The sequence below is a fragment of the Miniopterus schreibersii genome (assembly GCF_964146895.1).
Source record: "Miniopterus schreibersii genome assembly, chromosome: 3".
Lineage (NCBI taxonomy): Eukaryota > Metazoa > Chordata > Mammalia > Chiroptera > Miniopteridae > Miniopterus > Miniopterus schreibersii.
The window spans coordinates 2858101-2882908 of record NC_138103.1 but is presented as its reverse complement, the minus strand read 5'-3'; the positions used below and the strand labels follow the sequence as shown (position 1 = coordinate 2882908).

The window sequence follows — 24808 nt, the reverse complement described above, 5'->3', positions numbered from 1 at the left end:
GAGAGATTGCCCTCCCTCCCCTGCAGTGGGCCCGGGGTGGTGCTCTTGGGGGGAGGATGAGGTGCAGGTGCAGGTGAGAGCAGTGACCCTGGCGCCATCTGGCCCGCGTCCCAGCCGGACTGTCACTAGCTGTCAAGTTACTCAGCTCCTTATGTCTCACTTTTCTCATCTGAAAAACGGGGATGTTAGTGATTCCTAACATTAAGTGACTTGATCCACGTGGAGAGCTTAGCGCAGTGCTGGGCACACAGTAGGCAGCCTGTCAACATTGTTGGCCATTGCTGCTGCCGTCAGTAGGCCTTCGCTCCTGTTGTTTTCCCCCCCCCGTCATCGCCATTTGTTACCAGTGGGTTAACTCCAAGCAAAACTGACCTGTTGTCAGTGGAACCTTCCCCACGGGATGGAGTGCACCCCCCGGTCCTCCGAGCCTCATTGATGGAGCCATTATCTCCCCAGCCTCCCACGCACAGGATATTTCAGGCGTGATTGACGGTGTGTGTGTGGGGGGAGGGTGGGCTTGTGCCTGGCTCTGGGACACGGTGCTTTGTGATGCAGATAGCTGCTTGTCATCCCACTACGGGCCCTTCCTTGAAAAGTTCCAGGCTATTTTTGAAGCCCTCGTGGCTCACACGCTCCTTTCCGTGTCGTGTCAGCGCCAGCTCAGAAAAATCGGAACCTTTGGCAGAGTACAAAGCAAGAGAGGCTTCGCAGAGTGCTGAGGATGAGTGTTGCTCAGGTGACAGGGCACGGGGACGTGACGGGAATGCTGCCTTCGAGACGGGAGGCTGCTGTGTGTTTGTGTTTAGTTTAGACCTTGTTGGGTTTCTTGGGAAATGTGTAGAGGTGCCGAAGGTTAGTGTTGGCTCCGAGAAGGCACCGAAGGGTAGAAGCACCTGCTAGGACCCCACATCCATACACTCAGAAGGCCAGTGAAGGTACCGAGTCCGGTGGGTGCTTGCCCAGGGCAGCGCCTGGGCTTGGGTGGGGTCTGCAGGTGGAAGCGCTGGCGACAGAGGGGAGCACATTGGGGCGGCTGCCTGGGAGCTGAGCCGCGTCCCTGCCGACGGGCCAGCCGCACGCTGGAGCCAAACTCCCGTGCGCGAAACGTGGCCGCTCACCTTCCGTAAGCACAGTCACCCCCTGCTCTTCCCTGAGGGCAGTGTGGCTTTGGGGACACTTAGACCTGAGTGCAGACCCCCCTCTGCCTCTCACTAGCTCTTTAATCTTGGACAGGTGGCTTTAAGATTCGGCGAGTTTCTCTGAGCCCCCAGATCCTGGTTTAAAGGAACTGCTGCAGCCCCTACAAGATGAGGGATCCTGGCGTCATGAGACCCCTGCGGCTCAAAACCAGTGTTTGCTGCCTGGTCTGTGTGAAATCCTCACAGTGATCCCAAGGGGAGGGCACACAGGTGGGGAGACTGAGGCACAGAATGGCTTGTTCTCACCACATGGGGGGAGCACTGGAGCCCGAGTCTTGGGACCCCCCTGAGGGCGCCAGTGGAGGAGTGGTCAGGGCCTGGCTAACCTCTGGAGCCCCTGGGCAGGTTTTCTGAACCTGCGTAAGTCTCAGCTTTTCTTACACATAAAGTGGGGTAACAGTAGCCTTACTTTCTGTGGCTGTGAGGGTGACATGAGATGCTCCTATGCACGCTTAGCACAGGCTTCGGATACGCAGTCCTCCCCTTACCCATGGCTTCAGTTCCCGAGGTTCCAGTTACCCACAGCCAACTGGTCTGAAAACAGTACACGGAAAATTCCAGAAATAACCATTCGTTAGTGTAACCTGTGCACCTTCCTGAGTGTGTGATGAACTCTGGGAGTCGTGCTCCGTCCACCCCGGAGGTGAGCCCTCCCTTTGTCCAGCGTGTCCATGCCGTAGACGCTCTGCCCTCAGCTACCACATCGGCTGTCGTGGTGTCGCAGGGTCTGTGTTCCAGTCACCCTTCCTTTACTTGATAATGGCCCCAAAGTGCAGGAGTAGGGACGCTGGGAACAGGGCACGTCTCCTCCTTGTTCTTCTTCTCGCTCCTCTGAGGACAGGCGGTGTCTGTCCCTCCCTGACGCCTTGTCCAGGGCCACCCTTCTCCACCCTCCTCAGCCCCGCCCTGTGCCCTGGGAGGCGGACCCCTCGGGCGGCACTGCCCGGCTGCCTGGCTTGGCTGGGCAGCAAGAGACCAGAGGGCAGGAGGGGAGAGATTTTGGAGCAGTTGCACCCTCACCTCCCTCCCTCCGCTCCGGCCCCTCCGGGTGACAGCTCCTGGCAGGTGTCCCTCTCCCTTGGTTCAGCTCTCTCTGGGCTCTCGTGACATTATTTCACGAGATTTTTACCTGTAATCCTGACTGTGGTAACAGTTTTCTATGGTTGTTGGTTGTTAGTGTCTTTAATTGAACATCCAGGCTGAATCCCATTTCCTGCTGAGACTCCAACAGGCATATAAACCTATTAAAAATAATGTATTGAATTGTTTTTATTCTAAAAAATAAAATGGTACAATAACTTTGGGAAACAGTGGCAGTTTCTTTTGAAGGTAAACACAGAGTTAACATATGACACAGCCATTTTACTTCTAGGTATTTACCAACATCAGTTCAATTATGTGCCCACACAAAGACATAAAAATAAATGTTCATAGCAGTGTTATTTTAATAGCCAGAAGCCTGGGAAAAAACCCAAATACTGATCAACATATGAATGGATAAACAAACTTTAGGATAACCATATGTAAAAACAAACTAACCACCGATACTGGCAACTGTTATCAATAATTAAAGCATTATTCTGAGTGAAAGAAGGCAGACACGAAATATACAGAGCCTGGTTGCATTAATCTGCAGGAATAGAGCCCGTGGGCGGCTGCCGAGGGCTGGGGGTGGGCGGGGGGATTAATTGTAAAAGGGCACAGAGAGCTCCTGGGGTGGGGCGGGGTCCCAGGTCTCGACGGTGGTGGCGATTACTCGGGTGTAATACATCTGTCAAAGCTCACTGAACTGTACCTCTGAAGTGCTATGCTTCTGGTATTAAATTATACCTCATGAGTTGATTGAAGTTTGCTTTATTGTTTTATAATGTTAGGGAAGTACAGAATTATAACAAGGACAGAACCCTAAAGTTCTTGCAACCAGAGGTAACTGTCAACACTGTGTTTCCTTCCAGTTTTTTTTTCTGTACTTAAATTTTCCACTCTCAACTGTCTTAGTCAAATAAAAAAGAAAGCAAGTGGAAAGTCTCCATCGTGAGGACGTTTTGCTCTGACTTGACTGTGTCTCGGGGCACCTAGGGTGGCAGTGAGAAGGCTGCGTCCTGCATGCGCAAGTGCACTGGGAGGAAACCAGGGTTTGGTTTGCGAGGGGTCCATGCTGGAGAATCGGCAGGGGTGGTTGGCGGCCTCAATCTGCACCCACCACCAGGCAGGGGAATGCCACCAGGATCCTGCTCTGCGCCTGCACTCGGGATGTCGGAGTGAAGGGAGCATGCGGTTCTGCTACCTACGTGGAGTTAACAGTTGGGAATGAAAGCTGTTATTATTAGCAGTCATAACAGCGATAAAAGCAATAGCTAATATTTATGATGAACCTACTTTGTGCCAGTTACTGTGTTAGGCTTATTTTTTCTGTTAAAGTTTTTAATATGTTGTTGCGTTTAATCTCCCAGCAACAATATGAGTAGGGACTTTTTATAAATTTACTTTTTTATTTAGGTATAGTTGGCATATAATCTTAAAACTGGTTATATTAGTTTCAGTTGACACTTTTATGCCTTACAATGTGATCCCCCCACTGATTCTGGTAACCATCTGTCGCCATGCAAACTTATTACAATATTATTGACTATGTCCCCTCCCCCTTTCACCCACCCCCTCCCCCCCTCCCCCTGGTAACCATCCCTTGGGTTTCTGTTTCTATGAGTCTGTTTTTGTTTTGTTTTGTTTTTAGATTCCACCTATACGTGAAATCATTTATATTTGTCTTTCTCTGCCTGACTTGTTTCACTGAGCATAATATCCTCTAGGTCTATTTATGTCATTGCAGGTGGCACGGTTTCATTCATTTTTTATTGCTGACTAATATTCCACTGTATATAGGTACCACACCTTCTTTATTTATTCGTCTATTCATGGACACCTCAGTTGCTTAGTTAGGAACTTTTTAAATCCACATTTTATTATTGAAAAAAATAAAGTGGCTTGGAGAGGTGAAGGCCTAGGGAATGCACCCGGTCTGTGTAGACTCATGGGTCAGGGGAGACTCTCTGAGGCAGTGACATTTAGTCAGACCTGAGGGGTGGTACGAGTCAGGTAAACAGCTCCAGAGGACGCAGCAGGGGCTGCTGTCTTCACGGAGCGCAGTCGGCTGGCTCCGAGTGGTAATTTGGAGTTGGCTTTGACAGCGCTGGTGGTTGGAAGGGAGCAGTGGGGCTGAGGGAGGAGGTGGGCGGCTCATCCCGAGACAGGAAGCGTCAGAAGTGAGACAGAAGAACAAGGACTTGGACCAGTTTGATGTACAAATGGTGGTGTTGAGGTGCAGGTGGCTGGATGGGCGTGGGGCTCGGGGAGAGGAACAGAGGTGGGAGCCACCAGCGTGGGCCGAGTGTGAAGTCCTGTGGATTGACGAGATGGCCTGGGGAGGGTGTCCGAGGCAGAGGCCAGCGCCTGGGACAGAGCCTGAGGAGTGCCAATAGGTGAGGGTGGGGGGAGCGGGAGGGGGGCCCCAGAGGGCAGGAGCCGGCATTCGGGGGGAGGCTGAAGGACTTTCTAATGTTGGCTGCTCTGGGGAGGTGGAGTGGGCATGAGAAGCTGGTGACTCTCTGGGACGTGGTGAGAAGGATGCTCGCGTCAGCGTCGGGTGCGATCAAACGTCTTTAAATTGGTTCTTTGTGAGCAACAGACATTGAGTCTAGTCGTCATGTACAATCACTTGGAAGTGTATGGGGTGCTGTTCATGCAATGCCAGGCCTTAGAAAGTACAGGGCCCAGAGCAGCTCTTAGATGGAGATGGCAGGAACTAATGGGCCACCACTGATTCAAGAATCACGTCCGCAGGAGAAAGAGCGTGAGTGGCTGATCTCGGATCACATGCCACCCCTAGGCCAGGGGAGAGCTGTGCACCGTGACCGACAGCCCCAGCAAGACTGCATGTGACGGAGGAAGGCTGCTTTCCAGGGGAGACCCAACATGCCAGTTACCAGGAGAAGAGGCAGGGGTGCTGGGCAGGCAGACCACCGGGCCCTCGGTAATCTCCGTGGCCCTGCCCTTGATGTGGTATTCGGCAGTATTCACACAGCAGGCCACCTGTCCTTGCAGGTAAACCTGCCAGAGGACTAAGCTTTCTCTAGTGGCTTTTTTGAGTGAGTTGAGGGACTGAGATTGACGTGAATTTATCTCTGGGCTTCAAGCAATTTCACTTCAGAAGCACAAGTTGGCGGATGTAGCTCATTGTGATGTAAGGAAAGCACGTGTCCTTGAGGCTATGGGGTCCCGCCTGCGCGAGCAGGAGGGGGAGCTGGGACTAGCAGATGGTGTACATCACCCCCCACTCCCCTCAGCAAGGCAGGTTTGCCCGTCTCCCGACAGAAGCCCAAGTCATAGGTGCCTGCGGATCAAGGAGACCCGTCCCACCTTCTATCTCCCGGCACTTTCTGCCACCTGAGCGGACTCCTAGGTGCAGCCATCCGCCTCGAGGGCTGTGTCTCTAGGGGAACTGGAGGTGCTTGAATCGCTGTATCCCAGCTCTCCTCCATTCACCAGTGCTGATCAGATCGAGTGCTCTTAACACCAAAGCCCTATTTAGAAAAGGAAAGAGGTTTATTTATAGGAATACATGAAACACAGGAGAAAATAGGGCCCTCACTGCCCAGTCTCCAACTTCTCTCCTTTGTTTTATTAGTCAGAAGTCTTTGGTCTCAAGAAACAAACACTCCATTCAGTTGGTTAGTTAAAGAGGGATCTGTTGACTCATATAGAAAAACCGAGGGGTTCTCCCTTCAGGCCCGGCTGGATCCAGGTGCTCAGGTCAGTCATCTCTTGGCTCCACTTTTCTCTTTGTTGGCTTCATTCTCAGAGAAGCTTCTCCTTAGTGATAGTGAAGATGGCAGATGCAGACTCATTTCCCACCAGCTTAGCAACACTACTGGGAAATAAGTCCCCTTTCCTGATAGTTCTAGCACAAGTCCTGAAGCTGGTCCTTGCAGGGGGAGGCCTGAATTGTATGCCCACCCTGAATTCACACTGTGGCCTGGGTTTTATGCCAGGGGAGTCAGGGAGTGAGGGCAGCCTTAACTGGGGCTCAGGGCGGGTGATCCCCAAAGGAGAAGCAAAAGAGATGGGTGGTTGTCCGGCAGAAACAGGAGATGCCCAGCACACTTGGTTCAGGACCAAGCCTTCTGGTCCACGCGCTCTGGGCCTGGCTGGAGATGGCTGGCGAATGAAGGGATGTTGGTGCTTCCTCTCAGGCTGTGTCATTGTGTCCTGCTGCCCCACCTTGGGGTCTGATCAAAAGGGGGAGGCCATGGGGTCACGAAGTCTCCACGTGTTATCCAAGCCAGCAGGATGTTCCCGCAGCTGCCCGCCGGGCTGCCTCCCTGGGGTGGGTGTAGCACAGGGGGTGGGGGGCGGCTTTCTTCTCACTGGTTTATTTACTTCTGAGGACCTATTGTCGGCCCTGCTGCTTTATCTTGCTTAATTAAATAAATTTGGGAACATTATGAACAAAAACATTCCTTTCCTGCGGCTGCTTGCCCTTTCAAGGTCATTGCTTTTCCTTTGCATTCCCTCCCTAGAGCCTGGCTGTTGATAAACATGAGGTTCGCTGTCTTCCCCCTCCCCTGCAGGAGGAAATGGGCGCCACCAGATCTTCAAAATTCCCTGCAAGGCTGGGTAATTAGCAGGTAGCCGCTCATGCAACGCAATAGATGCAGTTGTGGGAACACAGGCGGCCGTTCTCCAAGTGCTGGGACGGAATGGGCCCCGGATGTGTGGGTTTGAGGAAAGGCATGGGCGGTGTGCGGATTAGCAACGCTCTTCCACATTCCGTCCCCCGGGGAGCTGGTAAATATACCTGCCCTCAGCCCCCCCTCACCCGAGTGAATGAATCAGGGTCTGTGGAGGTGGGACCTGAGCTCTGACTTGTTTTAAAAACTCCAGGTGACTCACTGAGCAGCCAGAGCTGAGCGCGGTGGTGTGGAATTGTGTCATGTGGGACACAGATCAACACCAGAAAGAGTAGAGCCGTCCCCCTCTGTATGTCTACTTGTAGAGTCACACATGTGCTCACATGCAGAGCAGTGATTCTCAACTGTGCGCTTATCTGTGATGCTGGAATTGTAAACTGTAAGCAGGGTACACTGTTTTAAAAAGAAATTCCAGCTGCACACTCCAAGCCAGCCACGCAGGGCCGTGCCAGACCTCCGAGCCCGCGCAGCGTGCCTTTGACCCAGCCATAGCCAGTGATTCCTTGTGGGTGACCCAAGAACCCAGTCATTCATGTCTTCATTCATTGTTAGTACATTCATTCATGTTTTTCTTAAGAATTAGGTATGAGGCTGGCGCACACCAGGCATGGTAATCTGGTCTTGTCATCACGGCTATGTGTAAAATAAGTGGTCCTGTCCCCCTTCTGTGGTTGGGATATTTTAGTTTGGAGATTGTATGTAACCAAGGTGGGAGCGCGTGAGTCAGGATGTACAGCTAGAACAGAGCTGCTAAACTGGGGGGGCTCAGATGTCTTTGGATGGCCTGCACCGAGTGTTTTTTTTTAAAAAATCCTGTCTGGCCACAGTGGACCAGTGATCCCAGGGTTACTGTTGGATGAAGCCTAGTGTCCCTGGGACAGGCATGTGCCCTGGTTCGGCCTGGCTGCCACCCTTCCCGGCTGCACCTCACCGGGCTTGGTTCACTCAGCCACAGGCCTGCCTCTGGAGGCATCTGAGTTTGTAACCCTGCGCTAAGGTAGGTGGGGCGAGCCAAGCAGTGTGTGTCCTGCGGGCTACTGCGTTGACATCCTATGGAACGTGCTATTTTTATTCTACTCTGGCCTTCAGTGTGCTAGTTGGAGAGCAGAGCTCCTCTGCCTTGTTTCCTTTGTGGTCTGCATGTGGCAGGCTGTGGGCATCCACATGTTTGTGGAACAATTTCACACACTAGGGACTGAATAAAATACGTTCTGGAAGGGGACAGGCTCGCCCGGCCAGCGTGTGGGGCCCTGGAGGGAGAGATGGGACTGAGAGAGACGGCGGCTGTGCTGTGGCTGGATGCCGGGCCACAGGACTCGAGCTTCGTTCCTCAGGCCAGAGCTGTCCAGTAGCCTTTCCATGATGAGTGTCCAGTATGGTAGTTTCTAGCTACAGGTGGCTGTTAAGCACTTGCCATGTAACTAGTGTGAATGAGGAACTCAATTTTCAACGTTATTTAATATGGTGGCAACCAGGTGGGACAGTGCGGCTTTAGGCAGCAGGCAGCCAGTGACCGTGTGTGTGGGAGCAGGGGCGCAGTGTCAAAGCTGAGTTTCCAGAGGATGGGTTGTCCAGGGGTGTGCAGGCTGCATGGGGTGGAGGGGAGGAGGTGGGAACACTACGGACAAAACTTAGCACCCATTAGGGGTGCTTAGTGTCCACACACTGCTGAGATCAGGCCCCCTCACCCTCGTAACAGCTCTATGAGAAAAGTCCTGTTGTCATTTCTATTTCACAGACTAGGGAACTGAGACACAGCAAGGTCAGTGGGCCTGTTCAAGGTCGCAGCTAATAAACAGCGGTGCCTGGTGTAGATCCAGGCAGCTTGGCCGCAGAGCCCGCACCACGGCCCCCCATTCTGGAAGTGGGGACCGGCCTTCGTCGTTGGGAGCTGACATTGCGCCCGCTGCGGGCGTTCACACACTATGAAGACTCATGACAGTTGTGCGGCACCGGGGCCCATCTTCGCTGCGGTTGTGGGATGTTCGGTCCTTAGAGATGAGCTATCAAGGGGGCACAGCACTTTCCAGGGGGACCGTTGAGGCTTCATTGCCAAGTTCCGCGTGTGAGCTGCTGAGGGCAGCCCCGTGCCATCGCGGGAGGCTCGAAAGGACGAGCCAGCGGGATTCCAGCAACTGCTGGGATGGCGGGCGTGAGGAAAGCAGGGGAGGTGTCTTCTGGAGCCAGGAGCTGGAAGACGACTGCTCGGCGGAAGCTGAGAGCGGGAGGAAGGCGTCAGGCAGAGCGCCTGGGCCTCGGGGCCCTGCGCTCGGATGAGGACCGCACCGCTGCCTCCCGTGGCCGCACGGCTCGGGTCCAGCCGTGGGTGTGAGCCCTTTGCAGACCCAGGCAGATGGCCACACGGGCCGCTTCCAAATGCCAGTCAGGCCAGGCACTGGGGGGAAATGGCCATCAGGGATGGTTCCGGGGGGCGAGTGGGGAAGCGCCGCTCGCCCTGGGCCCAAGGAGGGATTTCATGCAGCCAGTCGGCCCTGGCCTGGGGCGAGAGAGGGACCCTCCCGGACACCGCGTCCAGCTCAGAGCCCCTGCCGCCAAGCACTCAGCCTTTTAGGAGTAGGAGCTGTTTTTATGCCCAGTTTGGAGAAGGAAACAATCAGAGAGGCGGAGTGATTGGGTGCTCAGACGAGGCCCCTCTGTCCCGGAGGCCTGACCTGTACCTCTCGCAGGTGACGGACTTTCCCTGAGAACTGGCGCAGGGGCCTCCTGAGAGAGGCAGAGCCGAGGAAAGTGCTGAGGGTCCTCCTGTCCTCCCGCCACAGATACCTGGGACCTGCGCTGCAAATCCTGTCTCGGGTGATGTGGATTTAGGGGCCAAGATGGTTTCCCAAAGGTGTCAGTGTTCCACTGTGACCCCAGTGAGACGCGGGCAGAAGAGGTGGATCAACTCCAAAAACAACAAAATAGCACTTGGATGACTTGACAGCCCGCTGTGGATGCCGCGGGCTCATCGCGGGCACTAGTTGGGAATTTGGGGTGGGGCGCGGTGTGGAGCAGGGTAGGGGTCCCGTGCTTGCTCGGGGCAGGTTCTGCAGACAGGTCCCCTGGGCTTGTGCCTGTGGGTTCCTGCTTCCGGGCCGGGCACGTGCTTCTGCCCTTGGCTGGTGCGTTAGTTTCCTGGGGCCTCTGCAGCAAGTGGCCACACCAAGGGGCTTCAGATGACACAGTTGCTGATCTTGCAGCGCTGGAGGCCAGCAGTCTGCAGGTGGGCTTTCGGGGCCGATACCAAGGTGTCAGCGGGGTGTCTTCCTTCCAGGAGGTTCTAGCCGACAACCTGCTCCTTGCCTTTCCGGCTCCTAGCCCCCCCCCCCCCCCTTTCCAGCAACCGCAGCACTTCAACCTCCCTTCCCACCTCCTCTTGCCCTCACCTCCCGCCTCCCGCCTGAGGACCCTGTGATCACACTGGGCCCACAGGATAGTGGAGGATGACCCCCCCCCCCCGCCCCGGCCTCAAGGTCCTTAATGAATCCACCTGCAAAGTCCATTTTGCCACGTGCGGTAACACCAGTTCCAGAGGTGAGGATGGGGACCTCTCTGGGGGGGGCACGCTTTCACCTACCAAGCCGGCCGCAGCCTTCCTGATCTTACACTGAAAAGGGGGGTGGAGGCGGATGGGGCTGGGGACCTGCGTCTCCTCTGCGGAGCTGAGGAGGTCTGCGCCCCCCCCTCCTGCGCCCAGGCGGTTGAGCTAGAGACCCCGCGTGTCGTCCAGAGAAAGCGCGGGAGGCTGGGCTCAGAGGAGGCTCCAGCTCAGCCCCCAGCAAGGACTCAGCGAAGGAACCAGGAGGCCTCGGGGAATCCTTGGCTCTAGGTACCTGTTTGTAAGGACGACCTGGCGCGTTTCAGCAGCTCGGGAAATGTTTCCTCTTACTTAAGAAAAGCTGGTCTTACCCTCAATTTGCCAAACAGAAATGAGGGGGCGTTTATTTGTATCACAAAAGGTTTAGTTTGTTTCTTTAAATAGCCAGCCAGCCCGCCTGCCTTTCTTTAAAGTGCTCCAGTTAATGGGAAATTTGGTTCTCGCAGCTTCTCAGAAGCACGCGCTGAGAAGGGCTTTCCCAGGCCTGCTCCCAGCCGCTGCAGAGCCACCGGCGGCCAGGCCACTGGCGCCTTGATCCCACCCCGTGGCTTTCTCCTGTGGCTGCCTGGGGAGACCTTGTCCGTGGTTCCGTCCATGGTGGTGGAAGGTGGACGGCCATCCAGGAGATACAGCTACCTTGAAGTTGGTTGGGCTTTTTTTTTCTTTTTTCTTTTTCTTTTTTAAAAAAAATTTTTTCAGAGTTTATTTTATGCTGAGTGAATAAGCCAGTCAGAGAAAGACAAGGATCACACGATCTCACTCAGATGTGGAATCTGATGAACAACATAAACTGATGGACAACATAGATCCAGGCCTTTCTTCCACTTCTACGGCTGATGACATTCAATTTTTGTTCATTCATTCACCAAACACTTATTTACAATGTACCAGTTACGTACCAAGGGTGTGGTAGACGCCTGGTCCCTGGGGATGAGCCCCTGCCCCCCTCTAGGAGACAAGGGTGATGAAGGTCATAACTGAGTCTCTGAAGAAAGGTTTAGATTAGATCGGCAACTTACAAATGGGTGGGGTGGGTTGGGGGAGAAACAGCTTTCCTAGCTAGTTCTGAGTCGAGGAAGAAATTAAACCGTGATCGACCACTTAGAGACGTAAAACAAGAATTCACACTCCTAACCAATAGGTAACACAGGTAATACAAATGAAAGAAGTAGGACAAATACAATAAACAGGAGAGATAAAAGTAGCAATTAATAAAGTACAAAAAAACCCCAGTAGCATTGAAAAATATACACATGATTTGCTTCTTTAAAATGATAAGACCATAAAATAGACAATGGAGAAGACAAACCTGGGGAAAAATAGCCTAACGACAGTGGAGAACACTATGGACAATTTCCAAGGGAAAATATAAATTCCAAAAGTCCGTTTGAGGAGACAGCGAGGGACAGGCGGAGCGGGGAGAGTGCAGGGCTGGACAGGACGATCCACTGTCGTCTCCTTCTTTCCACGCGGTTCAGAAAGTGCTGGGTGTAGAAATATGGTAAGGGTAAGAAAGAGGCATACCTGTCAGAAAGGAAGAACGAAAATTATTATTGTTTGTAATAATATGCATCTCTTCCTGGAAAACTCAAAGGAAACGGAAAACCCAAAAAAACTGTTACGAATAAAAAATGTGTACAAAGTAAACCCACGGTGCCGCCAGCTCATTGCTCTCCTAGTCGTAAACAATAAGCCGTTGGAAAGCAAAGTGGGAAAAGTGGGATCCCTTGGATAATACTAAGTGAGACTCAGCTCCTGTCGAGAAAATCAAAGACCTTATTGGGAGACAGAAAGTAAGATTTTAATAAGGAGACACCTTATTCCCGATAGAAAGACTCGTTGTAAAAGTGTCAGTTATCTTCAGTTTAATTTCTAAATTTAAGACAACTTCAGTCATAGTTCCAATAAATTTTGGGGGGTGGGGGGATTGACTAAATACAATTCCAGGAAAATTCCCATCATCTGCTTCCAGAGTTCACTTGGAACAGTAAACATACTGTGATGCCCAAGAAAATGTAGAAAATAGGGTAAGGAGGGAAGACACACCCTATTTTCTCCTGTCATTAAAACTTACGTTGCTGTGTTACAAAACAGGCCAGGGGGACGGAACCGAAGGCCCGGAGACAGACTCCAGTGTGTATAATTATTTAGCATATAATAAAGTAGGCATTTGAAGTCAGTGGAGAAGGGATGAATTATTCAATAAAAGATGCTGGGACAGCTGATTACCATTTGGAAAAATAGGGCAAATTAGATTCCCCTGCCACATCAGACACCAAGAAATTACAGAGGCCCAAAGAGCTCGAAATGCAAGTGATGCACATAGAAATGGAAAGAAGTAATATTTATGTGAAGTTGGGGCACATGGGGCTCTTTTGAAGTGCAGCTGGGTTGTGTTTCCTTTGGCCAGTTTAGTCTACAAGTTATACATAATCTTTCTACTCCTATTATTTTTTTAAATTTAAATTTATCTTTACTGTTGAAAGGAATACAGGTGCCCCCCCTTCCCCCCACTGGCCCCCCCCACTCCCCCCAGGCCTCCCACTCTTAGTTAGTCTCAGTTGCTCACACTCGGAGCGCCGGGTGCGCGTCCTTCCTACCTGTCGCCTGGGCGCACTCAGTCCCGGGCCCTCTCCCACCCCTTCCCGTGGCCCAGGTTCCCCCTCCTTGCTCCTGTAGCTTTTTGTTCTCTCGCCTCCATTTCTCACACCTTTTATTCACTTTTTGGTTGTGCGTTTTTTTAATTTTCAGTGTGTATATACCTAATACTTCTTTTGTAGGGAGTAAGATGTCTGAGTTCTTGTATTCTGGAAGTGTCTTTATTTTGTACTTTTACTTGAATGTTTTGTAGGAGGTTTAGGTTCAAAGTGCATTTTCCTACACGTTTGACGATACTGCTCTGTCGTATTCTGGAATTAAAGCCCCCGGATGAGAAACCTGATGCTGAAATTGCTTTTGTCCCCTCCTTGGTAACTGTTCGCCTTCCCTCTTCCTGCCCAGATCAGTAATAATAATTCCTTCACATCACCAGACTGAGGTGTAACTGTTTTCCTGACACTGCCTCATACAGTTTTGAGCCAGTTGTTGATTTCACTTAGGATCCAAACAAAGACCACAGGTTGCATTTGGTTGACATGTTTCTTAAATCTCTGTGAATATATGTTTCTCCTCTGCCCCGCTTTTCCCCCCTTGCAGTTTTTTTTTATGAATTTTATAGCTCTTTTACTTATTTTTGACTTTAAATAATTTTTTATTTTTCAGTTACAGTTGACATACAGTATTATATTAGTTTCAGGTGTACAACCCAGTGATATAACTCACTAAGTGGTCATCCTGATAAATCTCGCACCCACCCGACACCACAGTTTTGTGGCGTCACTGACTGCGTCCCGGCGCTGTACTTCACGTCCCTGTGACTGCCCTGTAACTACCCATCTGCACTTCTCAGTCCCTCGCCTTTTACACCCAGCCCCCAACCCCCTCCCCTCTGGAACCATCAGTACATCTGAAACTAATACAAAATAATACTGAATGTAGAACTCTTTTTGAAAAATAGAATAAAATTAAAAAGAAAGATGCTGCTCCTTCGGCATGGCACCCACCCTCCAGGAACCCACGGTCTAGAGTTCGTTTGAGGTGATTTGAAGAACAAAACTACAAAAGACAACGTGAACCAAAAAATCCGTTTTATTTGTATCCATTCTCTGGCTGTCCCTTTGCCCAAGGGATGCGGTCCCCAGATAGCAGAGCCATGCATGTAACTCAGACACCTTCGAACGCAGCCGATGTGCGTGTGCGTTTGGTCGGGAACTGCTCGTGTGACGGTGCGAACACCGCGGCTTCTTTCTCCCCGCCTGCACCCCTGGGCTTGCGCGGGGTGAGGCGCGTCTGCCTCTGCGGCTTGTGCTCCTACGTGCCGTCCGTGTGACCTGCAGCCCCCCGCGTGTGACTGGTGTTTCCATAGATGCATTTCTTATGCCTGTGAACCCGAACACAGGCCAGCTACTGCACGTGGTGCCCAATCTAAGAGACGCTCTGCTCCCAAACCCGGCAACTTGGGCGATCTTCAAGGGCGTGTAGTGCTGGGTACCTGGCATCTTTTGGACCCCCAGTTACTTTGGAAACTTAACTAATTTGCAAGACGTAAAGTCGGGGCACCCAAGGGCTTGACAGGCACAGAGCAGAAGGCATTGTTATTTTGCTATAAAGCCTTTACTTGTGGTGAATTCCAGGTTTTAACCATCTCTTTCCCTCTCCCTCCCTTCCTTCTCTCCACTTCCCTCCTTCCCTCTCCCCTACCTTTATTTTCTCTTTTGCAGTCTGCTGTTTTGTCGTCCACAAGCGGTGCCATGAATTTGTCACTTTCTCCTGCCCAGGCGCTGACAAGGGTCCCGCCTCTGATGTAAGTAATGGGCACTGGTCCCCTGTCTTTGTCCACAGTCGGGGTAAGTGAGGACCCTGAGACAAAGAAGTTGGGGTGGTCTCACTCCAAGGCATGTATGGTCCTTATATTTTTTCATTTTAATGGAAAAAAACAAAAAACAAAACATTTCCAGAGGGGGTGTGACCGTATAGGAAACAAGCTGCTCCCCTACTGTGATTTTGCTAAATGTCTAAAAAATTTTTATTGAATTTATTGGGGTGACATTGGTTAATATGATTATATAAGTCTCATAAACGTCTTTTCATCTTGACAGCTGGGGCATGGAGAGTGGTGGGCGGGGGAGAGGTAGTTGGCTAGACCTTCATGCAAGCTCTTGAGAGCCCTTTGCTGTGGAATGCTTGGTACCAGGGCCCGAGAACTAGGGGGAAATGACTTTGTCCTGTTACTGTGCATCCCCCGGTATGACTGCTGTGGGTGGGACAAGGGATGCTTCTAGATAAAACAGGCAAAGAGTTTTTGTTTTAATCATTATGAGTTTGTTTTGGAATGGAAAAGTGTATCTAGTAGTGATTTTGCATTTATAGTAGGAATGTAAAATTTCCTGCCTAAGTAAAGGTATTTAGGGTAAACCAAAGATATATTGATTTAAGGAAAATATTAAGTGAATGATGGTATGGATACTATAAGGTTATGACAGAACTCTTGGTGCAAATTTGTCTAAGATTTGGGTGCATCGTTGATCACCTCCCTGACAGTCATTCATGGCCCGCACCTGCCCTCTGGCACAGGCCGCCTCTCAGGCTGGCAGCTGCAATGCCAGCCACTTGCTTCCCCCAGCCGAGGAGCTAGTGACTGGGCATGTGACTGCCTTCTGCTCAGTGGGGTGGGGAAGCCTGCGTAAGGCTTCTAGGAAAGACTGTCCTTTCTGATAAGAGAAGACATCTCTTTCTTTGTCCTGCTTGTGGTTGTGACAGCCCTTTAGGGACAGTGAGGGAGACGTGGCTGACATGCTGGGCACGGCAGAGTGGGCGGAACCTGAGTCACTGCTGACGTGGATAAGCAGCTGAGCCAGCTCTGAGCTCCCTCATGCCAGACTGTATGTGAGATGAGAAGCTGGCAGGAGGACTCGGTGAAGTCGCGCTGAACTTTCCCAGGAGGACTTCCCACCACGCACACTTTCCCACTGCCCAGTGATGAGCTGTGTCCAGGTAGCCGCTGCACAGCTGCCACCCTAGTGTTCTCGTTTATCCTGTTTTGGTTTCACCTTCTGGAATTTTCTACATGGATTTTGTCCATTACTGGTCCTGTTCTTACCCACTTAGACCTGACAGCTGCCCTCAGAGTGGTGACAACTTTGTGTCCTTGGATCTGTTTGACTCTTGCTAACCTTTTACAAATGGTCATTTGCCATGTCCCCGCGAAGCGGGCCTATCTGTTGCCATGGCAACACGAACCCGCTAGGGTTCCGGCCACAGCTGCTCTGCTTGGAAACTGGTACTTGGGGTCAGAACTGCAGGCTGCACAGAAGCAGCACAGCCCTTCCGGCCTGTCCGCAGAGGGGAGGACCGGGACGTTGTCAGGGTCCCTCTGGGCCTTCCAGTGCGGTTCCTCTTCTCGCGCCCGGGAAAGCAGGCAGGGCAGCTTGGGGACGGCTGACCCGGTGTGCAGCTCTGAGTGTCCTGTAGACGGAGGCTTGGTAATGCTCAAGGAGCAGCAGGAGGATGGTGTTCCGTCCTGCCTGTACAGGGTGGGCAAGGCTGCTCACGGAGTGCACGAAAGAGCTCCTTCTTCTATTGTTATTTATTAATTATTGTATTATTTTCCACACAAACAACTGCAAACCTACTTTTCCCCACCCCGTATTCATTGGCTTTTTCTGTTGCCTAAGACAGAAACTCAGCTCAGACGGGCTTATATGAAAAGGGAGATTCCTGGTCCCTGAAACGGAAAAGCCAAGGGTAGGCTGGTCAGAGCCCTGGATCAGGTGCAGAGTGCGGTCCTCAGGAGTCTCCTTCTCCAGGTTGGCCCAGCCTTCCTGTCCTGCTTTCAGGTTCAGGAGCATGTTTCTCCGGGGCAGCGTGATGGCTGCAGCTCTAGGGAGGAGAGCTGGTCTCACTGGACCATGGGCCACATGTAGCCAGAAGGATGGTTGCGCTGACAGGCCAGACTTGCTCATGTGTCTGCCCCTGGAAAGGAGGGCCCGGGTGCCTACCCCAAAATTTGGGAGTGGGGGAGAAGTGGTCCCTCAGAAGGAAACTAGAGAAAAATATTGAGAACCGTTTAGAAGTCACAGACCATGGGGCCGGCATTCACAGACTCGAATATGTGTGACCTTTGGCAAATTACCTAAATCTCTTTGTGCCTTAGGTTCCTCAGCGGAAATAGATAAAATAACAGCCCCTACCTTATGGCATTGTTATGAGCACCCAGCGAGTAAAATCTGTGAAAGCGCTGAGGACAGGGTCTCTGCCGGGCAGGAGCTGTATGTGTGGAGAAGATGCTGGCGACGGGGGGCAGCGGGGGAGTCTGCGGAGGGAGTGTGACAGTGAGCGACCTCTCTGCCTGCCACCTGCCGTCCTCCTAGCAGTGTGGGCGCCGCGGGTGTCAGGGACCCTCACTGTACGCGTGGAGCTGCGCAGCCATCCATTACCTTGGCACGGGGAGAGCAGCGGGCACCCCTGTAGCCAGCGTGCATGGGATTTGGCAGCCTGCCTGGGACGATCCTATCTCTGGACACAGTTCCAAGAAGGTTGGTTGGCACCAAGGATGATGAATTGGTCCAGACAACTGAATTGGTTTGATTCTCAGTTCATTGACCTTTTTTTGTCTACGGTCGGAGGCATGATTAAAGATCTGTCCACACCTGCTCGGCAACCTGGCCGGGCTCTTGCTGGCTGAGACTCAGGCGCAGCCAGATTCAGGCTTGGAGGAGTGCCCTGCTCCTGCGTGACCTTGGAGGAGCTGGTGTGGGCAAGCTCACGGAGCAGCGCAGCACGTCTCCGTCCATGGAAAAGCAGTGTGCTGGCCCTGTCCGCGCCCCTCTGCTCTCCCAAGCCCAGTCTGAGCTAGGGATATGCTGGATGTTGGAACTTAGTCTTCTACAGATAAGTCCAAATCATGGAACATCAGTCCCCCTGAGGAACTTTATGGACCGGGAACTGTCCCAGTGAACCCAGCTACTGACCAGTTATTCGGTGCCAATGGGAACAGACATATGTGGGCACCGACCATTGGAGGACCTCCAGTGACAGAGTTCCTGGCTGGTACTTCTGGTCACCTACAGATACCCTCCTGGTTCTTGGTCTCTTCCCTGGTTGGGGACTCTCAATTCTGCTGTCTCTTGGACCATTTCAAGCATATGTATGGACATTACAGTTACCCATCACTTGCAATGCTGACTGTACACACTGCCTCCTGAGAGATCTCAGAACGAGAAGGAGAGGAGTTGTCTCTGAGGGCTGGGATGAGTTAAGTGAGGTGCTTGCCCTGGGCACAAAATGTAGCCTCACCTGTGTCAGTGGCTCCCTGGTGGCTGGGTGATCTAGGATGGCCGGCAGTGAGCGGGTGGTTGGCCCGGGAGCCTCGGTTCTCCATGTGGCCGCATCCTTCAGCTGGCTCGCTCTGGTTCACACGGTGCTGTCAGGGTTCCAAGAAGGGCAGCTCAGCGTAACCACAGCACATGTGTTTTTCCAGCCTGTGCACCACGTTTGATAGTGTCCACTGGAGAAAGTAGTGGAGAAAGAGATTTCACTTTTCATGGGAAGGAAGAATCTCTGGTAAATCTACGGCAGATCTTGTTGGCTCCAAAAGCCACTGAGAACCTCTGGACTTCATAGGAGACCCACAGGCCTTGGTGTCAGTCAGAGGGTCAGAGGTGGCCCTACGGAGAGAGCACATTCATTCCCTGCCCCAATCCCTCGCCAATCCAGCACCTCCAGCTACAGTGGGAAGCTGGGCAATGTATTGATCGTGTCAGTGGCGGGTGAGAGTGTGGACTCTGGAGCCAGACGTGGGTTCAGGGCCTGACTCTGCCAGCTATTCACTAGGGGGCTTGGGCCTGCCATTTCCCTCTTGGTGCCATTTCCCTCTTGGTGGCTCAGTTTCCTCTATAAATCAGAATATTAGTACCAACCACATAAACTTGTTGTAGTAATTTGTTAATCCTCAAAATGAAAAGAGGTTTAAAAAAATGAAATAAAACAGCAAAAGGGTTAACCCCGTTGCCTGAAAGTGCTTCGCCCCGTGCCTGTCACACGGTGAGCCCGCACTCGCAGCTGAGGGCCTGCCGGTTGCCCGTCTCCCTAACAGTGAACGTGCTGGAGCCCCCTGCCCGACTCCACCCAGAGCGCGCTCGTGCCAGGTGACTGCCCCCGTGCCTCCGACTCCGTGGTGCGTGCTAAGAAAAGAACCCGGGCTTGGGCGCCAGAGAACCTGGCTGTCACATTCCAGCGCTGCCGTTCTCTGCTCCAGCGATCTGGGGAGTAATCAGCCGTGTGACACTGAGTTTGTATCTTTAGAGTGGGGGAAGTGATAGCTAAGTCATACTTTTTTGTGAGTATTTACTGAGAGGCTGATTGAGCTACGTCCACAATAGCACCTGGCACAAAGAAGGCAGTCAGTAAATGGCCTCTGAATTACGTCCGTACCCGAAGGAGTCTCTCCTAGCTCAAGAGGACTAGCGGCCACCTCTCACCCGCTGATAGTAATATTTACTGAGTGGAGGCCTCTGTGCCAGGCAGTGCAAAAGGATTCTATAGCAGGTTTGTGTAAAAATACTTCCTTCAACATTCTATGGTTTTAGAAATAATCCCTTATCATTTATAATCAAGGTACTGAGTAAAATCCATTGTCAATGCCCTGCACCCCCCTGACTCTATCACTAACACAGGTCAGTCACAGGCGATGGGCACACATGTGGAGTCAGGTCAGTCACAGGCGATGGGCACACATGTGGAGTCAGGTCAGTTACAGGTGATGGACATGCATGTGGAGTCAGGCCAGTTACAGGTGATGGACATGCATGTGGAGTCAGGCCAGTTACAGGTGATGGACACGCATGTGCAGTGAACCCGTTGTGCTTCTTAATCAGGTCTTACTTCGTGAAGAATATTTGAAAGTGATAAATTGTGTTGAATGTTGAAGATTTAATAGAAGGAAAGTAAAAGGGAATTCAGAAAGAATATGTTATATTTATATATTAAAGAGGACACTTTTAGATAAAAGCTAGTGTCTGAAGATCTGATAGAAATCAATGGATGATTTTACAGGAAATTTTAAATTGCCAGTTTTGTCTGCAGAAATTGAAAACCAGAATCAGGATTACCAAGACAGAAATGAGAACATTGTCCAAGAAATGTTTCTGCTCTCAAGGCCCCAGTCCAATAGGCTTTGTGGGGAAGTTACTTTAAACTTCAGAGGAATGAAAGATTTCAGTTTGTTTTAAACCACATTGGATCACAGAGAAAAAGTAAAGCTTCATGATTTTTTAATTGAAATAAGAGAACCCAACTCCGATGAGGAGTAGAAAAAGAGGTTGGCCCGTGGGAAGGACGTTGGTGATGGGAGAGGAGCTGCAGGGACGAGGGCCTTGACCCTGGCACTGAGGTCCTTGCCAGCAGGGTGCTTTCTCATGGTCGGTTCTGTCAGCGGCTTTGCTGTGTAACAGACCATCCACGATGCGGTGGCTAAAATCAGCAGTCATTTATTATTTCTCATGGTTGCGTGTGCTGCTTGAGGGACTCCTCTGACCTGGGCCTACTCAGCTGATCTCTGCTGGGCTCTTGTGGGTCAGCCAGTGACTTGGCTGGTGCTGGGCCACTAAATGGGGTCTGGTACCAATTCCAGTGGGTGAGGAAGGGTTTCCTCACAGCACCAAGCAATTCTCGGACACCATGGGGTGCCTGTAATTCAGTTCATTTTTGGCACTGTCTGCCTGGAGATAGCATCAGGTCGCACAGGTTAAGGGCTCAGTCCCTCTACCCTTCTGATGCCCATTGCCTGGCTACAAAGTGAAGGTTCCAGTGACCCCCCTCCAACTCAGGTCATCAATTCCAAGTCCAGGTGTCACCTTTACTTCTGACGAAGTGACTAAATCAGAGGTTCCCAGGACTTGCTCCTTGGGTTCAATTAATTTACTAGGGCAGCTCACAGAACTCAGGAAACTCATTTAGTCACCAGATTACAAGTTTATTATAAAAGAACATAACTCAGGAACAGCCAGATGGAAGAGATGCTCGGGGCAAGGGGCACAGAGCTTCCATGTCCCCTCCGGGTACCACTCTCCCCACATCCCCATGTGTCCACCAACCCAGGAGCTCTCCAACCCTGTCTTCTGGGGTTTTTATGGAGGTTCCATCACATCAGCACAATTGATTTAAATTATTGGCCATTGGTGATTGAACTCAATCTTTAGTCCCTCTTCCCTCCCCGGAAGTCAAGGGTGGGCCTGAAAGTTCCAACCCTGTAAATGGAATGGTTGGTTCCTCTAGCAACCAGCTCCCATCCACATGTATTTCCTAAAAGTCACCTTATTAACATAATCAAAGACACCTTTGTCACTGTCATCACAGGAAGTCGTAAGGGTTTTAGGAGCTCTGTGCCAGAAATGGGATGAAGACCTGTTTCTTATTACTAACCACAGCCTCACCCTCTCCCGGGGTAGCCTCACTAGCATGGCTCATGGGGCAGACTTGGCCCTCAGTTGTCCTCCGCGTGGTCTCCTCCTCCAGGGGGCCCGCTGAAGCTCATCCGTGTGCTAGTCTCAGGTTCCAAGCACAGCGAGAGAGGGACGGGCCCAACGCCCAGGTGATTCTGAAGCCTTTGTTTGTGTGTCACTGGTTGTGGCCAAGACCAGGTTCACCTGTGGGTGGGAGGAGCTGCAAGGCCACGTTGCAGACGCGTGCGGGAGCGGGAGGAGTTTCAGGCCGTCGCCCACCCCACCCACTGGCCTCAGCGGCCGCGTCAGCTGTCCTGCTAGTCCTTCCAGATCCTCTGCGTTTTCCCTGGGAGACCGGCCTGCGAGGACTACATCAGTTGGGGTTCCCTGCCTTCTGGTTGGGATCAAGGGGAGCGATTAAAGGAGATTGGAGGGTGAGAAAAGGGAGCCCAGGGTATATATCAGGGTCGTCTTGGCCCCACCCTCTGACTGAGGTTGCTGTTCCTCTAAGGCAGGCTTGTGCAAGCAGTTCTCACTCTTTGGGTCCCGTGGACTGCATTCTTCCCTTGTCCCTTTGCTCTTCTAGCCCCAGTTGCTGGTTTCCCAGCCCCATGCTCATTCCTCTAGAAACAGTCCTCCCTGAAAGCGTTCCTAAACTCTCCTGAGTGTGCCTTGTTTCCCGCGGGGACCTGACCCACGTGTCCTTGCCTCGTTTGCTCCAGCTGTAGGCAGGACATGTCTGCAAGGTGCCTGGTGACCTGGTACCGGCGGACCCCTTGGAAAGATAAAAGCCCTTATGGTAGAAGTGGCCCTCCTAGCCCGCGGTCACGGCCGGCCGCGGGCGGGCTCCGGTCGCGCGGCCCCCTGGCGCGGGGAAGGCCCTTCGGTGGCTCCTGGGCCGGGCCCTGCGGCTCTCGGAGCAGCTGAGGGGCCCATCCGACCGGAGCTCCCACGGTTGTTTATTATGAGCTAACTCGATAAAGTTGGCGTAAGAAAGTAAACTATAGTACACTGCGTCTAGATCAGTGATTTCTAACCTTTTTCATGTTGTGGCACATAAACTAATTACTGAAATTCTGCAGCACACCAAAAATATATTTTTTGCCAATCTGACCAAAAACAGGTCTGATTTTGATTCATTCATGCTGGATGGATATTACTGTGTCGGCTGTCGTCATTTTTTTATTTGAAGATTTAAGGGAAAAGAGGTGGGTGCCCCTGACTGAATAGTCCGGTACTGCAGGTTTTAAACTTTCTCGCAGCTCACGGGTTGAAAATCGCTGGTCTAGGTGACAATTCCTAAATAAAATACTTAATACTATTTAACTCTTGGCATAGATATATTGGTTCAAATAGACTTTATTTGTGTGTGTGTGAGAGAAACGACTTACAGATAAAAGTAACAGAAAATTTTGACTAATAACACATAGGAGCGAAGATAAAGCCAGGCCGGCAGGGAACCGTGAAATCTGGAAAGCGCGGGTCGCGGTGTGGGCGCGACAGTGAGCGTCGTCACCCCGCCAGTGTGCGTGAGTCGAAGCTCTGCCGAAAGGCAGGGACCCCAGATGGGACAGACAGACAACGGACAATTCTAGGCAAAGTATAAGAGGAACTTAGAACACAGGTTAAAATAAAAGGGGCAAAGACATACCACAAAACACACACAAATGTAAGACGCGGTCTTCGTGGACGCAAAGCAGAAGCATCAGCAGGAGGAAGGGGGTGGGAAATGCCTTTAAAATATTACTGTTGCGTGCAAACTACATGCCCTTTCTGGAGAGAAAATTACCAAGGTGTATTAACAGCCTTAAGGACCTTTTAACCAAAGAATTACTCAACCGATTCCTTTTTGACCTAAGAATTACAATTCTAGGACTCCTTGCTGAGGAATTATTTCAGGCTGCGTGCGTTTATTTAGCTAAAGTGGTGTTCACCGCATCAGTGCTCATGCCACCAATTTGGAAACGGCGTGACGTTGCCAGCCGGGGCTGTGTAGGGAAAGGCACCTGTGGGGGTGCTGTGAGGTGATGGAAGCGTCCCGGTGTCGGCCTGCTGGAGACGTCTGCATCTTGACTGGGGTGGTGTCTTTACAGGGGTCCACATTTTTCCAAATGCATGGAGCGGCTCTACCACACTGGCGCTTCTCCTAATTAGTGTTGTTGGGGCGCACGCCCCAGAAACCGCCTCTGCTTAGCTTACTCAGGGAGGAATTGATTGGAAGGGTCTGGTGTAGTCCAGGGAACTGGAGGAAGACGGGAGTCACCCACCGGCTGCATCTGATTTGGGTTCTTATTTGCTTTGGTTCTAAATTCAGATTCCAGGAGAGGGATGATCTGGGTGACCCCAGGTCAGTTAGCACAGAGGGGGTGTCGGGTACTTGAAGGGGACTGAGGGACTCCTGCCAGAGAGGAAGCAGAGATGTGGAGCAGGCCGGAGCAGCCCACGTCCACTACAATTTTAAATGGTGCTTTTCGGAAGGCAGACCGGCTGGATGCTTAAGATGATTTGGGTAGCCTGCTGAAGACCAGCCTCACCTGAACACAGACAAGGACCTGGAATCCGTAAAGCCCTTCAGGGGATTCTGACGGTGGCTGAGTCTGGAAACCAGTGTCAGACAAAATTGTGCAGTGGCTCTGGAACCAGAAGGGTTGGGTTTGAATTCCAGGCTTGCCCCTGGTTAGCTGAACAATCTTGGGCTGGTTACCCACCCTCTCTGCCTCGGTTTTCTCATGTGTAAAAACAGGGTAAAACAGGGCCCTCCCCAGGGGGGTCAGGAGAGGGTTAGGTGAATTAGCCCCCGGGAAGGCGTTGTGCTGTGCCGGGCACCTGTGCCAATCCATACTGTCCCCACAGTGGTCCTTCAGGTCTCAGAGTGAGTTTCCAAACCCAGCCCTGTTGTTGGCACAGCCCACAGCCATGTTTCTTGCCGCAACGTGGAAAGATGGAGGCACCTCCCATAGCTGGTTGGGGGAGAGTCTAATAAAATGGTGGTAAGGTGATAAAATGCAGTTCTTTTGCCTGTGAAGTGAATCCGCAGGATTCTGCCCCATTCGCCGGGTGCCCGCGGCTTGCGAGGGTGGAGCAGCGTGCTCAGGGCAGTGCCCTGCTTCTCGGCAGCCTTTGGTCCCTCGCTGTCAGGAGGACGCGGAGCTGCTGGGACTCGCAGGAGGTGGAGATGTCCTGGCCCACAAATTGTTTTGGCTTCTCCTCGTTGGGGATGGAGCC

The 24808-nt window shown here is 51.9% G+C and overlaps 1 protein-coding gene across 2 annotated transcripts in view; it reads left to right on the top strand.

Moving 5' to 3' along the window:
• Positions 1 to 24808, top strand: part of PRKCB (protein kinase C beta) — a 274237-nt gene that overhangs the window by 109741 nt on the left and 139688 nt on the right. For both annotated transcript variants that reach the window (XM_081132525.1, XM_081132524.1), the window contains exon 3: positions 14864 to 14946. In XM_081132525.1, the coding sequence (XP_080988651.1) occupies positions 14864 to 14946 (83 nt within the window). The remainder of the gene's footprint in view (positions 1 to 14863; positions 14947 to 24808) is intronic.